The following is a 16,612-nucleotide window of genomic DNA, read 5'->3' on the forward strand; positions in this document are numbered from 1 at the left end:
TCGTCATTTTAAGAAAGCTGCTTCAGAGACAAGGTTGCCTGAATGCAAAATTAAAAAAAAAAAAAAAAAAAAAGGTGATCAGCCACCTCCTTATTTATCTACCCTCGTACTGGCTCTGTAAAAACACACACTTCAGCTAGAAAGAATATCCCCAGAAAGACAGGGTAGCTCTTAAAATTGACTACAATATCAAAGAGGTGACAAAAAAAAGCCTGAGTTATCTTTCTCCTCCTTACATTTTGCATCAGAGAATGCATTACTTACACGTTTCATGATGGGAGCGACATATCCTGTGTGTCACTTCCTACAAGCAGTAAGCATACCAAAATTTCTAGTAGCAAAGAACTTATGTGGCAATATACACAATCACATGCCTCAAGAAAACACACATATTTCTTTTAAAATACTACTAGGCCCTTTGATTTCATAAGTACTTATACTTTTTGTAAATGCAGGGAAGTATAATACTTTTAATAATATTTTTGCAGTGAAGGATTCCTGAAGTAGTCATGAAAACCCTACTACATGAATGTTTTTTAAATTGGTAGCAATCACTTTTTCTTTTGAACTGTGTGAGACGCATAAGGAAAAACAACAGTGCAATCAGTACAGCATATGGACCATTACTCTGCAGTCAAATTCAAAACACTTGTATCAGTCTTTTCATTGAAAAAATTGTGAATAATCTGATTTCTAAGAAGGTACACGAATCATGTATTATTTACTTAAAATCAAATATATAAAAAACCTAGAGTAATGGTAAAATGTATTCTATTTTTTTTACAATTTTTTAAAAGAAATCTATATTTCTGTTGAAATCTGAGATGTCAAGAATGTTTATGGTTTAAAAATAAGCTTACTATTTATAATACAAGAGTCTTCTAATGTCAGTTACAGAACAATTTGATGGTAATATACAAACAAATCACAGAAGTTGATATGCAGAAAAAGTAACTAATGCTATTTATTTTTAGCTTACACCCTCTTCTGCAGCATTTTTCAAAATTTGTAGTTGTACCGAGTGTGAATACTCCTAGGATGAGATCAGCATTAAATAAAATTGAACTGCTTTGTATCAGACAGTACCGGAAAGGTGAAATTAACACCATGTGATCCCCACCCCAGTTAGCAGTATTTGCTCATTCACTTTGATTAGGGTCATGATTTAACAGGAATGTCCTTAACCACATATTTAGTACTCTTCCGTAGAGTGACAGATTTAAACAAATATTTAGCTACTGCTCTAAATCTGGGATGTATGCACTTCCAAGAAGACATAATCCAAACTGTGCTTCAATTCTATGCAGGCACACAACAGTATTTGCTTAATTTCAGCCATAAGGAAACACCCTTCTTCAGATTTTACATCTCAGACTGCAAGATCACGGACTACACACCATTTATTCAAGTGTGGAGTACAGTTAGAGGATAAATAAACTTCTGGAGACTCACAAATTTACTGTTTTGTTGTTTTTTTTGTAAAAAAATTACATATGAAGTGTTTTAACAGAAGTTCTTAATTTTCTGATATACACTGTGACTTGTTCTTTGCTTTTTTTTTCCCCATAGGGGTTAAAATCTCTTGATACCAAGAGTAGGGACATATCAGCAAATTTTGCTGCTGTCTGGGAGACCTGGACTTTGTGAATGGTCTTAATTCTCTTTCTTCCTCAGCCAATAAAAACAAAGCAAGTGAAGGGGGGGGGGGGGGGGAGGATCTATACACATTAGTTCCTGCCAAACTGTGCAGGAACAATGATGTAAAATAGCTTGAATCCCTCAGGAAAGCCTGCTAGATCATTTGGTTCTTTCTTCCACTCGGTGCAGGTTCATTTCTTACAACTTCTTTCACAGCTGTGACACAATCCAGTTTCAAGGAACTCAAGTCAAAGCATTGATCCTACTTTTCAGATGCTATCTAACACTTCTATAACATTCCCAGAATAACCTGGCTTTATTGTTGCCACACAAGGAATTGGGAAGAAGAGCCATATCTGCAATAGAGAATGTGCAATGTATGACTTCTGTGCAATCTAACCCAATCCTAATATAGACTTGAGTCAGACACATTGGAAAAAGAAAAAAGCAAGCAAGCAAGCAAAAAACCCCAACCAAACCAGGAAGAAGGAGCAGGTGATGTGACTGTCAAAAGCAGAAGTAGTGAGCAATAACGGTCCATGCTGTGGTGGATGTGTCAACAACTTCGAACGGATAGAGATAAATCAGTCCTACACAGGAATCTATGACGGATGAACAAACAGGAAGGAAAGCAGGGGGCAAGGGAGAAGAAATCAGAAGAGAGAAGGTCCTGACCGAGGAATACCTAAATCAACACAACGTCAAGAAACAGAACAAGACCGTGAGGATAATGCAAGAATCCAGATCCCTGTGATGGTGACCTGGCACCACTCTGCCTGTGCTTTAGAGTTTCACAATAAGGCTAGCTATTTGCCCTCACCATTTGGGATTCCCTTGCCTTTAAGCACCAGTTGGTGAGCAGACCATGTTTCCTCAATAAACAGCCCAAGCTGATGTGAGTTAGCAGCCCTCAGCTGTCGAGCAACCATGGGAGGGCCAAACTTTACTCTGAGATACAGATGCACAGCATCAGAGGATTTAAATAAGATAAACATTTAATATCACTTACCTAGCTGACATGACCCAAAGTTCTCCTCCAAAATGAATGAATTTTTCTCTAATAAGAAATAAAATGTATTGCTAAAACCAGGATTTGCCCTATTGTTAGAAACCTGCAAATTTTTAGTTAGTCCTCATTTACTGTACTAGCTCATGGTCAGATTTGTTGGAACTTCTGCAAAGCAATTCTACTTCTACAAAAGGATGACAAAGCGATGGATTAATCCACAATAATGGACTTTGCCAAATGAAAAGGGATACTGAAACATCTCTTATTATTCTAGAATGGCAAAGGAGTGGGAGATGGGTCAATCAGTTTCTCAGCTATATCCTCCCATAAAACATTGGGAAAAAAAATCACTCTAAGCCTGTGAAGATGTACTTAAGTCCCTGTAACACATATGGCAAAAGTTAAATAAATGGGCTGTCTTCTCACAGGAAATTACACTGTTCACCATCAAGCAGAATGTTAAGGAATCCAAGCTTCTCCCCTGCAGAGGCATAATGAACCCATATCATTCCATTTATCATAGTGAAGAAGCACCTAAAAAAGTAAGTTACTGTGCAGGTGCATTCCTCTCTCCACATCTGCCCATAACATGTAGTCATAGCTCATTGGTGTACATTTTCAGTTTCAACGGTATCACATTATAGATAACGAATATTATTCTAATATATTACCAACTGTCATTTCCCACTTACTGACATAACCTTAAAAAGAAGAAAAATATTCTATAATTGTAAGAAATATAAAGCTCACAGCTTTCATTCTGCAAAGGCTATTTCCTACCTGAAGAAGGAGGTCAGAAGCCGGTTTGACTTTCTGCTGGAAAAGCACACTTAATGTTCGATTCTGTTGTTCCAAATCAAAAACTCTCGTTTTCAGCTTTATACATTCCTCCCTCAGATCCTGCAGCACAAGGGAAAATAGGAATATTAGAAAGCAGGTAAAAGAAGCACTTAAAAAGCTCTAAGTAATGCCAGATACTAAGAAGAAATACATATACAACTTTCAAAATAGTACAAATCAGAAAAATGCGGTACTTCATTTTCTCTGGTTGTTTGATCATCACAGAATAGCATTAAAAAACTCTTGTAATGAGAAACAGTAGTTACTCAACACATCCTTTTGGAATTTTCTGTTAGTATAAAAAGTGACTTTGCTAGCAATGTGTTTCATTTTGCAGCCAACGCAAAGCAAAAGCAGCAATTAAGATATGAATATTGTAATAAGCATAAGCTAAGGAAAAAGCATAAGCTATACCAAACCAGGAAGAAGTTCAAAGTGGTACTGTGCCTTCAAGGTGCTCTTCTGAAGTCTGATCCCCTCCTTGATTTTTCTGGAATAACCAAGTCAGCATTGCTGGCTGGCACATTGTGACTAGTCTGTATCTTCCCCATTGTAAGTTGCCACTGTAGAGCTGGCTAGGCCACAGGAAGACGTTTGTGCGCCAGACACATGTGGCAATATGATCTTGACTGAATTTCCAACATAAGGTACCAAAAAGCCTTAAAATAGGCCATTAGAAGCAGAGGTGGATTGTACAACCTCTGCATCTTAAGGCATAGGACATTACCGTTGAACCTGAAAGACGCAGGTCTTTTAGTTGAGACTCAGTCGGGTTCATCATGAACAAGCCATTAATGGCTTTCAGATACAGAAAATATGTATGTATGTATGTATGTATCTATCTTCAGTGCAAGACCTGCTTTTCCTGGCCACTTGAAGGAATACAGGATTTCATCAGAAAGAGGATTTTGGAGAGACAGCAGAATCTAACGCTCAGCCTTTCAGCATAATTTGTGCAGTTACCCATTTTGAGGTGTGAGAGCTTCATAAATCAGTCTTCTAATAAAGATTACATATAAAAATAATAAGCTGCAGCCATATCTAGCTTTATTTAAAAAAAAATTAAATCTCCAAAATACTTTCCCGTATTAATTTAAATTTAGGACAGTTGCTGCCCTGTGGTATTGCCTAGCTGATGCTACTTTCCACCACATGAAGGTGAAGAAACAGGCCTCTGGATCCCCATATGTTGTCCTGTCAACATGATGACCTGGCTTTATGAGAAAACAACTCAGAGGAGGAAACTGTAGTCAGATGTAGCTTAAATTCTTGCCTACAGTTGCTCTAGTCTCCGCTGTAACCAGCACTGAGGTTATAAGAGGTGAACACACAATAAAATAAGCTCATCTTGAGACTTTCAGAAAATTGTAAACATCTTCTTATGCATATAGTATGTATCAGATTTATGATACTACTGGATGAATGCAGTTATTTTCCCTTGATAGTTTCTTAGTATTTGTTTTAGATGGCTGTCAAGTGGCTGTTCATGTAAAATTGCTAGAGCCTTCCAATATGACCCGCAAAAAATCTTGAGTTTGATGTTTTGTAAAGCCCTAAAGCTTTGATTTCTGTCAGTGAGACATCTTACCTCTGGTCTTGCAGAAGCCAATCTCTATTAGGAAACTGCAAGCATCAAGACCCATCATTATCTGCCTTTCACAAACAAGCAGAGAATTTAAAACAGAGCCTTAGCTGTTACAACAGTGTTTAATATTTCAACACTACTAAGTGCACTGAAAGGGAAAAATGATTCACAGAAACTAACTATGTAGAAAAAATCTAAATCTTAGCAATGCCTCTACTCAAAACCTTCCTATCTTACAGTTTCAAAACCGTAAGATTTATGCTTCAAATTTCAGACTTTCTGTAAAAAGTGAAATATAAGATAGGAGATTACCCACCCAGATGCTATAAACTGTGCCAATGGTAATGCCACACATAACCCAGAGGAGAAATGAGGCACATAAAGGTAGCAGTATTCTGGTAAAATAAAGCCTGAGTTTAGAAAGTTAAAGTCCTAAAATTACCAATTAACACAACTACCAAATGTCTGAAGCGTGTAATTCCTCCCCTGTGAGCAAAATGACCAGCTATTAAGATGGTAATCTCCCAAATATCTAAGGTATTCCTATGGTCTCACTATAGTATTATCCAAGTATCTCTCTATTCTTACTTTTTCTCTTCAGTATGGGACTCACTCTTCTCCAAAATAGGATTCAGTGCCCTCATTAGAGGTTCCAGAGGTAGGTTGCTCTTCCTCTGAAGATGCTTCTTCTGTTTTAACACTTAATTCACTTCTTTTTTATTTCATTGATGAAAATGAAGAAGAAATAACTTTCATACAGAACCCAGAGTAAAAAAGTACTCTCCTGAATACACTTCTATGGAAGAGGGTAATATGTAAAGAGCAGATACACAGATCACAAAATAATTTCATTAAATGGTATAACTCAAATTTCAAACTGCTGATCCAGGTCTTACATGGAAAAAAAAAAAAAAGAAAAAAAAAATCCAGTTCCCAGCACTCCATCATCTCATGTGATATGAGAAGTCTTTGGGTGGAAGGAGAAAGAATGGATGCTTCCAGTAAGTATCAGAGCATACAGGTTTGTCTCAAATAATTTTGTTGTTTTTCTTAAATTTCACACAGGTAAAATTTTTTATTAGCAAATGGTAGAAAATCCATATAATTTTGGTACATAGAATTGTGAAAATTTGCTGTGTGGCTAATTCAGCACAAATCTCAATTTAATATAGTTTCTCCATAGTCACAGTAGAAAAAGCCTCTCATATTAGAGAAATTCTGTATGTATTGTAACAAATTATATACTTGAAAAGTGCACATTTAAGACTGTAATTCCATTTCAAGGTTTCAGTGACATTGATAAATCACTCAAGCTTTGCTCACTCAATTTGTGTCACCAGAATCTCTCAGTGGAATCACAGTCTTTCCACATACTGGCGAGTACACAGTGCTTTATTCGTTACATTACAGCATGTACTTAATTTAAACAAAAATTAGTCCTTGAGGGACAATTTCAAATTCACAGCAAAGCCTACGCAGTGTGCGTTACTGTACAAAATCACTCGTCTCATTTTCTGAAAGCTCTCAGCTTTTTTTCATGTCTCACTATGCCCCAGAGGTGTGTTATCTCACTGTGGCATGACTGGCTCTGTCTTACTGCTTAGCTGTACGACGGTAGATTTATCTGTTTACTAGTTACTATTTGGATTCCAATATCTACCTATGTGGGACTGGTGTGAGTAGTCCAATTTCCTCTTTATTGTATGCTATTGTGTTCCTGCCTTTTCTTATAAAAGGACTTGTATGAATGGTGTCAGGAGTACTGTAACAGTTAATATTCATTAGCATTTAGAAGAGTACCCTCTTTCCTCTTTCTATGGATATTAAATTAGCTGTTATTACTCAGTAATAGGTAAGCAGCTGTTAAATCCCATCAATACTAAGTAAATCACATAATTAAATGTATTCAAGTCTGTTTTTATTGTATCCATATGAACTCCTTGGTTCCTATGGGTTTGGGAGGATTCATTACTGAGAAAGTATGTAGTCATCAAAATGTCTGACGCCTTTGGAAAGGGACTCAGGAAGCTCCTCTCTTCATTTGGGAAACAACCATAAAATTCCCAAACTAGTGATTAATATGTTGAGATTAACCCTTTGGTAAATATTTAATCACATATGGTTTTATATTACAAAATGTGGATGAGGTATTTGTGTATATTAATATGAGAAAGTGCCTCCATTTCCATTTAAGCTTTATTGAAATGCAGATTTGGGGTTTTTTAAAAAATAGCTGAACTTATGTTTCTAAAGGGTGTTACAGCAATAGCTCTGCAGACTGCAGTCTTCTGATGATACACAGACCATACAGCATATGTGTATACAGAGTACAGGAAGAGTAATACAGCACAGACAGCAACAGTGCAAGCTTCCCCATATGTTGTGGTTTGCGCAAATCACCTCCAAGCTACAATACTTCCCATTGCTGTAAGGCAATACCCGTCTTCTAGAGTAAAAGGCTTTGCTGTGCATCAAAAAACCACGGGACTGCACAGTGATACTGTCAACCCTAACCTGTGGTAACAGCTGCATGGCTGGTTTGTGACCACAGCTGTTGGGTGAACAGATTTAGGGAATGTTATTACTTCTGGATTCCTGATGCTAGCTTGGGCCACAGGAATGTGTTATCAACCACAGCCTCCAGAGTCTTTCATCGCCCACCTACGGGTCACCTGGACATCTCTGTCTTCAGGGAAGGATACCCAAGAGCAGACTTAATGGGGTCAGAACATCTCCCTGCACATCTGTTAATTTATCCAGAATGTCATAAAATTGATTCACTAAAAATCTGCCCAGTAAGGAGCTGAGAAGGGTATCCAGCTTTCTCCCCGATGTGCAGATGGCCAAATGCAACCTTCTGCACCTATTTACCATTCACTTCGGTGCAGACGGTTAGGGATGCAGATGTTGGTCTATCCTGCTGTCAGTGAACACTCCACACTTTTAGTTTAGTTGGCAGAGTTCAAGGTCATCTCGTTCACATCTGAGCTGCACAGCAGCCACCTTGCAGCTACGCCTGCACCCAGGCTCCTGCCTCCTTGTTCCTGAGCTGCATCCTGACCCCCTGGCTTGGCTTCGCTTGGACCTCCCTCCTCCCCATGGACTTGCCCAGCGAACACAGGACCGAGGCTGACCCTGATCACTGCCTCAGGCTTGACCCTGACACTTGGTGTTCAGCATCCTGCCTGCCCTGCTGTCACCCTTGGTCCCTGCTCGCTTCTTTTGCAGGGGGCATTCTGAAGGATGTTCTGCTGTTCTGAATGATGTCCATAACGGAGGCTTTGGAGCCAGTCCCCAAAATCTTTGTTATATTGCATCTAGAAAGCTTTTGGGCGTGTGGCAGAGGTTTTTGGTTATCTTAACTTGGTGTTTCTTGCTGCATTTTAAGAACATTATTCCTTGTCCTGTCATTCAGTGTAGACAAAACAGTTTATATTCTTCTTCACACTATCTGCGCTAAAGATTGTATTTATGTCTCTTTCAGACTTGTCTTTTTAAAGCTAAATGATCCAAAGCATTTTAATAATGCCCCATTCATCAAGTGGTCTAGATCTCACAAAGGATCATTTCATGAATATTGAAGGATTCATAGCTTGTTATTATAGACCTTTGCATTTTTTTTGTCCCCCCCCCTCAGCAAAATGACATCATGGAATCATGTTCAACTCAAAGACCACTTTTTTGTAGAATTGTCCTACCAGTTATTGCCTACCCTCTCTGGGCAGCTGATTATTTCTGCTTGTATGTATTACCTTGCTTTGCTCTCTGTTTAATTTCATCTTATTTTTTTTCCAGATCACCTCTTCATTTTAGCAAGCTAATTTTTAATTTTACTCCTCCCACTAGGTTCTATCTGAAACAACCATACTTCATATCCAGCCATTTGGAGTGTGAACTGAAACTTCAGACACGACTTGATCCAGAAGAGACCTTTACAGAAGCTATAGTGAATCTTTTCATTCTGCCAGGTTTGTAATCACCCTACAAGAATTTTGCCTGCGCAGTACTTCCCTTGCTTACCCAGGAGAATGGAGCAGGAGGACATCAAAAGATTTTTTAAGACAAAAGACATGTTCTCTATTGCTGGTCCCCAGCCCACAAGAAGAGTAGCTGAATCCCCATTCTACACATGGAGCCTTCTCTTTTACTCTGGGAAGCACAGGCCCGCACCAGGAAGTCTTTCCGTCCACTGAATGTGAGTAAGCATGCCAGCTATTGACATGCACTGTATTTTATCTGTTTTACATTCCACAGGAATGGACTGTGGGAGTGACATAACTTGTATGGATAAGGAATGGAACAAACACCATCTGGAGGAAGGATTTTCAGATGCTATTGTCTCACAATAAGTAAACAACACAAATTGGATATGGGTTCTATATGATCAAGCCTTCAAGATGTATAGTCTCACAGATTTTTATTCACTTGGATTACAGAAAAACTGACTTTGGGCCTGACATGTGGCAGCCTTGGTAATTAAATGCATGAACGTAATTTAAAAAACGTATAGTGTATAAGAATACATATCTCTCAAATGAACAATGAATATCTGCAAGCTTTAAGTTATACCACAATACCCAAACCACAACTTACCTTTTGAGTAAGTAGAGCCTGAACAACCTGATTAGCTACCTGAAATAAATAAATAAAACGGTTTAAGTATGTTATCATGTATGTTTATGCATAACAATACCTTCTTTTGTGGTTTTACACTCCACTTTCCATCTACAACCACCACCAATTCTAGTATTTTCATCATTTACTAGTATTTTCATCAGGTAATACCAGTAAGAATACATGAAATGCACGTTTAACTACTTCTGTGCTAGTCCTCATTATAAACAAATGTGTATTGTATCAATTGCAGTATGACATGATGGACATTTGGTTAACTTCTGTCATCTCTTCTTTGGACTAGATTAAACTTTCACAGTTCTATAAGCAGGTGGTGTGCATCAGCATGGATTGACTGCCTTCACTAGAGCTCATTTTTACCAGCCAAGGATGGAGTCCTGAATGTTTTCATGAAGTTTAATTGTTTCTTGATTTAATATTGACAAAATGGTACATCCATCATGACAAGCAGAAACCATAAAGTGCCACAGAAAATTAAAGTACCTACTGTCATCAGAATGTGGTTGGAAAGCACACCAACATAGCATACCTGACTTGAATGAGATTACACACCATTGATTAGTAGAACTATACATTCAACAGGGAATTTTTGAAGTTATTTATTTTATACATCCTTTCCAATTTCTATTTACCAGCAGGCACAGGGGCAGGGAAGGGGAAGGAGGGACAGAAAGAGGGACTGAGATAAGATTTTCTGTTGATGATGTCTAACTTGTATGTTACATTTCTAATGTAATTTAAAACTATATATGCATATGTTATCACACAATGTGTTTGCCTATATTTTTGCTCTTGCACTTAGAGCAACTACAGATCTCACTCTGTGCAAAGAGACAGTAGTTATGATTTCTGGTTTGGTTTTTGCTTTCAGAAATTACAGTAAAGCATATGCAGATATCACCAAATCTGCATTGATTCTTACTCTTGGCAAATTAAAGAAAAGTCCCCACACCATTGATGTGAACTGAGTTGTGAGGAAAGAGTTGAAGCTAATTCATGTCTGTAAAAAAATCAGTTCTGTTAGATCCAAAAGTTACATTTGATTCATACTCTCATAAAATTGCCTAGTATCAATTTTTTTCTCCAAACTGGTTCCTAACTTAAGGCAGCCCGTGGAACAATGGTCCCATAAAATAGCTCTATACATGATTTAACAGAACACACAGACTAATATTAGAACAGTAATAAGCAACAGAAGTAAATACGTTACAGTTTTGAAAAACCATGTGCCTTGCCCTATAGGCTTTAAGGATCTACATCTGACAGTGTTCCTTCTGGCATGTACTTTTAACGTCTGTTTGCTCTACCTGAAAATTGAACAAACCATATCGAATACATTATTTCTTTACTTTCTGACATGGAGTTACTTTACCAAGGAAGAACTAAAAGGTTCTTTGAAGTGTGTACTAGTCACTCACAACAGAGTAGCCTACAAAATTACTCATATAGCTTTATATATTGCACAGAGGAGTGTAAATGGCATAACTTTCCAAATGGGAAAAAACATGAACTTGCCGATGCATATGTGACAAATTTTCTAGCTTTGAGTGTATGAAGTTAGGTATCTAAATGAAAGTACCTGCCAGTGATCCATAGCTGCCACAGACCTCAATAAGTGAGATTTACAAAATGAGGTTATTTTATTCTAGTATCTAGCAACTTGGCAAACTGTGTTGCTATTACCATTCCAAGATTTTCAGGTCTGTGTTCTTGGTTTTCAGCAGGAACAGAGGTGGGAAGCCTTCAGTGAAATGTTCTGCAGTTACTAAAATTAATAAGTGGAATCGTATCCAAACTTTTGCATTTCAAATGAGGTTGCCATTCCACTCCTACAACAGCACTAGGGTCCAGATGGAAATAAACTGCTAAACTAGCAGATCTACTTCAGTTTTACTTACAGGTATCAAGAGACACCACAGAAATGAATGAACAACACAGCCAGCACTACAAACCTGACAGTCACAACTACCAAAAACTTCGGAAACCGAGATCATTGAAGACGGAGGGACTGACTTCTGAGGTGCAGAATATATGAAATTCCCACTGATATGAGGCAGAACTGCGTCTCAATCCCAGTAAAAAGCAGGCTGTAAAACGACTTGAACTATGATTCATGCAATTAATCAAGGTGAAACAAGGAATAGAATAGAGATGGCCAGTTCCTTAGTTTGCTGTTATGTAGGAGATGACACTGCTTGCCTTTACACTGCCTGCCTTTCCTTTGAACTTAATCTCTGCTAAGATCTTTAGATGAGGTTTCCTTTTATGGATTGCAATAAAAGAGATAAAAGATCCAGCTTCACTTTTTCCTTACACAATTATGTTTACATATGCATGTTATAAAGTAGTCTTAATAGAAAAGGTATAAAAGAATGAATCAAAGAAAAGAGACCCCCCGTGTAACATCTATTATACCTTTTACAAGTATGGAGATTTTACACAGCAGCCTTTAACATATGGTTTCACACGCACAAAGAGATTTCAAGTGTACTAAAATAAAAGGTCTTATATTTTATTCAAATCTTAAAAATGGAATGACTTTTTAAGATAACTTTGTATTTTTGATTAGCTAATTCTTAACACATCAGCAAAAATATCACCTACCCTAAGCTGCATAATTTCCTGCATGTAACTGTGGTAAAGCTTGACAGAAATCTCAGCTGGCACAGTGATGTGAATAAACATGACATTACCACTTACCAATAAACTGACAGCTGAATTCTAGGATAGGAAACTAGGATTAAGTATGTTAACCTTAAACCCCAAAGGCACAAGACAACAATCCTGTTTTTTGCATTAAATTTCTCAGAGATAGAAATATATGTTTATGGAGTATTTCTGAAATTAAATGAGTTCTTTTCTTATTTATCAAGTACTGGAACATTTCAATGACACCTTCTTCCAAATACTGTCCTAAAGTTGTTTATATGTACACTTCAGAGATGAACAATTACTTTAAAAATCAGTGAATATTTATTAGAATTCATAAAGGACTCACTTCAGCTTGACCCATAATCTTTTCAGATTTCATCTCCATGAGCATTTGACTTTCATTGAATGCTACCATGAAAATGATTACAGAGCATGCATTTTTAAGTCACAGGTGCAAGCATTCATACAATATTAAATGTGGGACATTATATGAATGACAAGAACTATGTAAAACAATTGATATAAAAAAAGAAAAACAAGAGAAAATAATGGCAGGCATAACTTTAAAAACTCAGCTCTGGTATCTTCTTGTCACACATCACAGACAGAAAAATCATGGTGGTTATTTTTACTTCCTTCATATGCAGCTTAATGGCCACCGACACCTCAGCAGAAAGCACACTGTGCATAGCAAGTGTCCTTATCACATTGCTGTAGAGGCCCGAGGGACCAAGCAGGGACACTATTGGCAGGGTGGCCAGATTAAATGATGCTTGAGTGCCCTGAGCAGAGTTTGCCTGTGCCCAGGGGAGAGAAGCTGCAATTTGAGGATGCTCAATGATGAGTGGAAGATGGCAGCATTCTCCCAAGAGTTATCAAACAATGTTCCCAACCTTCATTACCTCAAGGGCCTTGCAAGCATCCCAAACATGTAAATAGCCAGAATGGCTAGGTATTAGTTTTGGAGGTAAGCTCTCCTTGTGTATCAGGCCAGGAGAAGTTCAGTACACTCATAACTAATTGGACTGCAGAGCAAAATTAAAATCATGGTTGTAGTAGGCACTCAAATTTTTTGGCGGCAGGCTTAGCTCTCTCGGGTTTGGGTGTGATCACGGCCTTGTGTTCTCAGGAACATCTGTGTTCTTCCCTTTAAACCCATCAGGTCTCCCTGGGGCAAAATGGAGCTGCAGCACAGACAGATACATAGCTGTAGAGGATACATCTGCTCCTAAAAACTGCTGAAGAAGTCCTGCAGCCCAAACTAGGGAAGGTCTGAAGAGATTTTCACCTTCAAGAAGTGGGGTTGGTGTAAGGTGAGTTATGAACAGAGGAAGCATCAGACTTAAAATCTTAAAGGAAAAAAATTTTCAAGTTGAAGACGTTTTTTTCCCATAAAAATATTACTGGAAAGCATTTTATTTTCTTAAGATCTCCAGTAAGAATCCCTGTTTGGAAAGGACTTTGTCACATACAACACATCCTCAGAAGACTCTGGTTGGAAATAAAGGTTCTCACAATCATTGATTAGGTTATTCATTAATTACATTTACGTCTCATCTCCTATTCTCTTTAACGTTACTGAAATGAAGTAGGGTGAGAATGTGTGATCTCTTGTGAAGCTCCACCAAGGGAGCGTGCTCAGGTGGGTGCTAATCTGGGACTCCTGCAGAACTTGCAATTATTAAACATGGTTTTATTGCCTGAGTCACTGGCAACAACTTCTTCACCTCAGTGATCAAAAAGGATTAGGTCCAAGTTTGTGTCAGCTAAAACAACACTGGCTACAGAGCCACTGCCAAGCATTGTGGGGCGGAAAGGGGAAAAAGAAGAAAAAAAAGTGATACCAAGCCATAGGGAAGGACAAGAGAAGTCACTGCACACAAAATAGAAGACAAAAAAAGGAAACAGATAAGCAAAAAAAAATAAAGCAGGGAAGCACAAAACCACAGGTGATGAGGAGCACTGTCTCCTGGAAAAGTTGACACAGTGAGAGAAGATGGATGCAGCTGTGATAATATGGAAGAACTGAAAACAGCCAATGTAATGTTGAAGATAATAGAGTTCAGAGCATAGTTTGATATAATTATTCGCTCTTCAAACTGCAGCAGCGTGTAAAAAACACAACCCTGGATCAGAAATCCATCATCTTACTGCAAACGCAAAACCCCCATAACTTCTGTCCTTATAATCTGTATGGAGTGTTTTGCTAGAATGGATAGTTGTGGAGCTTTACTCATTTCCAAAATTAATTATGTAGGCAGATTTTGTCCTAGACAATCAGAAAGTAATTTTACGTTAAGCTCTGTAATTTAAACTAAAGTAAGTAATTATATGGTAATTTCATCCTTACCACCAAGATATCCAAATATCATGCAAGTGTGCACTGAATGCAGTGACTCAGGCCAATGCAGACCAAGGCTCTGCTGGTACCCCAGTGCCACAGAGCAGGCAGAGAATAACCTAGTGCGAAAGTGCATCTGCAAGTCTTTTACTCCAGCTCCCTCATAAAAATATGCTATAGTGGCAAAAGTGCGGATTTGCTGATGAAAATTTGCACTAAACTGGAGGCTTCTTGTACCAGAGCTGTATTGCTCATGCCAGTAACACTTCAGCAAATGTTGATTAAAAATTAAAAAACCTGGTATGAAGACATCTGCTATGTGTGGCTTGCACAGTCATGCACTCTTTTCTCAGAGGTACAGCTGAGAAGGTGGTGTAGTTTTTGTTTTGTTTTGTTTGCATGTTAGCTAACTACTTATGCTACTACGCATTCTTATTATGGAATGGGTAAATGATTTCTACTAAGTAACATTTCGAGCTACTAAAAGTCTTGAAACTATTTTAAACTCTTGCATATGCTGAAGAGCCTTATTTCAGGATAAATGCGAGGAACAAGTAAGCATCAGTATATATATGGAGAAAGCTGCAAGCAATGGAATATCCTAGACATTTCTGGAACAGTAAGCATTGCTGGAGTGCTCAGATAGTAATTGATGGGTGAATTATATTGTAGCTGTAACTGGAAGGTCTGATCAGAAGCTGAGCCATGTAGTAGAAATAAGCCAACAGCTAGAAAAAACCCAGCATAAAAAGCTGTGTATGTAATCCAAAGGGGGGGCTAAGAGACTAAAATCCCTGGTTACAGAATACATTGCATAGGAAAGCTGGGGGACTTTTGATGGAAGAAGCCGCTGCCACCTGTGTTCCACTCTACAGAGGCAAATAATCATTTTCTCCTCCTAATGAAAGCAAACCAGTTCCAGATATTGGTCATAGGGATATCAACTTTTTGGTGAAGAGGTGTGGTCAAAACAGGATTTACAGCAGAGGTCATGGAGAACAATATCTATGACTGCCAGATACATGTTCTTGGAATTAATTAGAATGAGGTAATACTAGAAAATGGCAGAACAATGTCAACCTTATAAGAGAGGGAGAGATTCATTTCTATTAATTTAATTATAGTACCAGGTAAGAACAACCTTTTTATCTACCTTACCTCATCAAGACATCTTTCATACTGTTCCCTCTGATTTTCATTTTCCAGAGCCAGTGCTGAATTCTCTGCCTACAGTAAAATAGAATAAATAAATAAATATGTAAATTAATCAAAGGCTATCTTGTACTACATGACAATTCATAAAAATTCTCATGGTGCTTACTTTGTGGGCTTTTTCAAGATCCAGAATAAAAAGCACCATACAATTTATTTTGCTACAAGTTAGTATTTTGAGTAAAAACAGAAGCGACATTCATTTATGAGATTATTCACACCATGCATTACAATTTAGAACAATATCAGAGCAGATATTCCAAGTATGTCCATGCTCTCATCTTGTCAGGTGCAATACAGTTGCCAATGAAACACTATGTAAGATATTGGTATATCTTTTCTTCTTCCCCCTTTTCTGTTTAGAGTAAACTTGCTATCTGAGAAAGCCACTTGGAAGCAAACAGTGGCAGCTACTATCCAAAGGAAACAAAAGCAATCTTATGTAAACTTTTAACTGTGGCAGGTCTTCATAAGCCTGATTTCTGCAGTGGGTAACTCCAGATGCAATGGTCATACTGCAGCTAACGCATGAATTACACCCTTTAACTGAACCAGATAAATTTATTAGTGTTTACTTAAAAAACAAATCCTGTCATTCAAGAGTGAGAGAGGTATTTTACTACATCTAAATGCAATCTTAAAGTCAGAATTTTTTTCCCTCACATATGTCAGTTTAAATATGATAAAGCTTCATGTATAG

The 16,612-nt window shown here is 37.8% G+C and overlaps 1 protein-coding gene across 7 annotated transcripts in view; it reads right to left on the bottom strand.

Annotated features, from left to right (window-relative positions):
- NCKAP5 (NCK associated protein 5) overlaps positions 1–16,612 on the bottom strand; it is a 394,263-nt gene that overhangs the window by 86,103 nt on the left and 291,548 nt on the right. For all 7 annotated transcript variants that reach the window (XM_049805372.1, XM_049805332.1, XM_049805352.1 and 4 more), the window contains 3 exons: positions 15,859–15,927; positions 9,666–9,704; positions 3,428–3,547 (listed from right to left, as the gene is read on the bottom strand). In XM_049805372.1, coding sequence (XP_049661329.1) covers positions 3,428–3,547; positions 9,666–9,704; positions 15,859–15,927 — 228 coding nt within the window. The remainder of the gene's footprint in view (positions 1–3,427; positions 3,548–9,665; positions 9,705–15,858; positions 15,928–16,612) is intronic.

Source organism: Accipiter gentilis, chromosome 1, assembly GCF_929443795.1.
Source record: "Accipiter gentilis chromosome 1, bAccGen1.1, whole genome shotgun sequence".
Classification (NCBI taxonomy): domain Eukaryota; kingdom Metazoa; phylum Chordata; class Aves; order Accipitriformes; family Accipitridae; genus Astur; species Astur gentilis.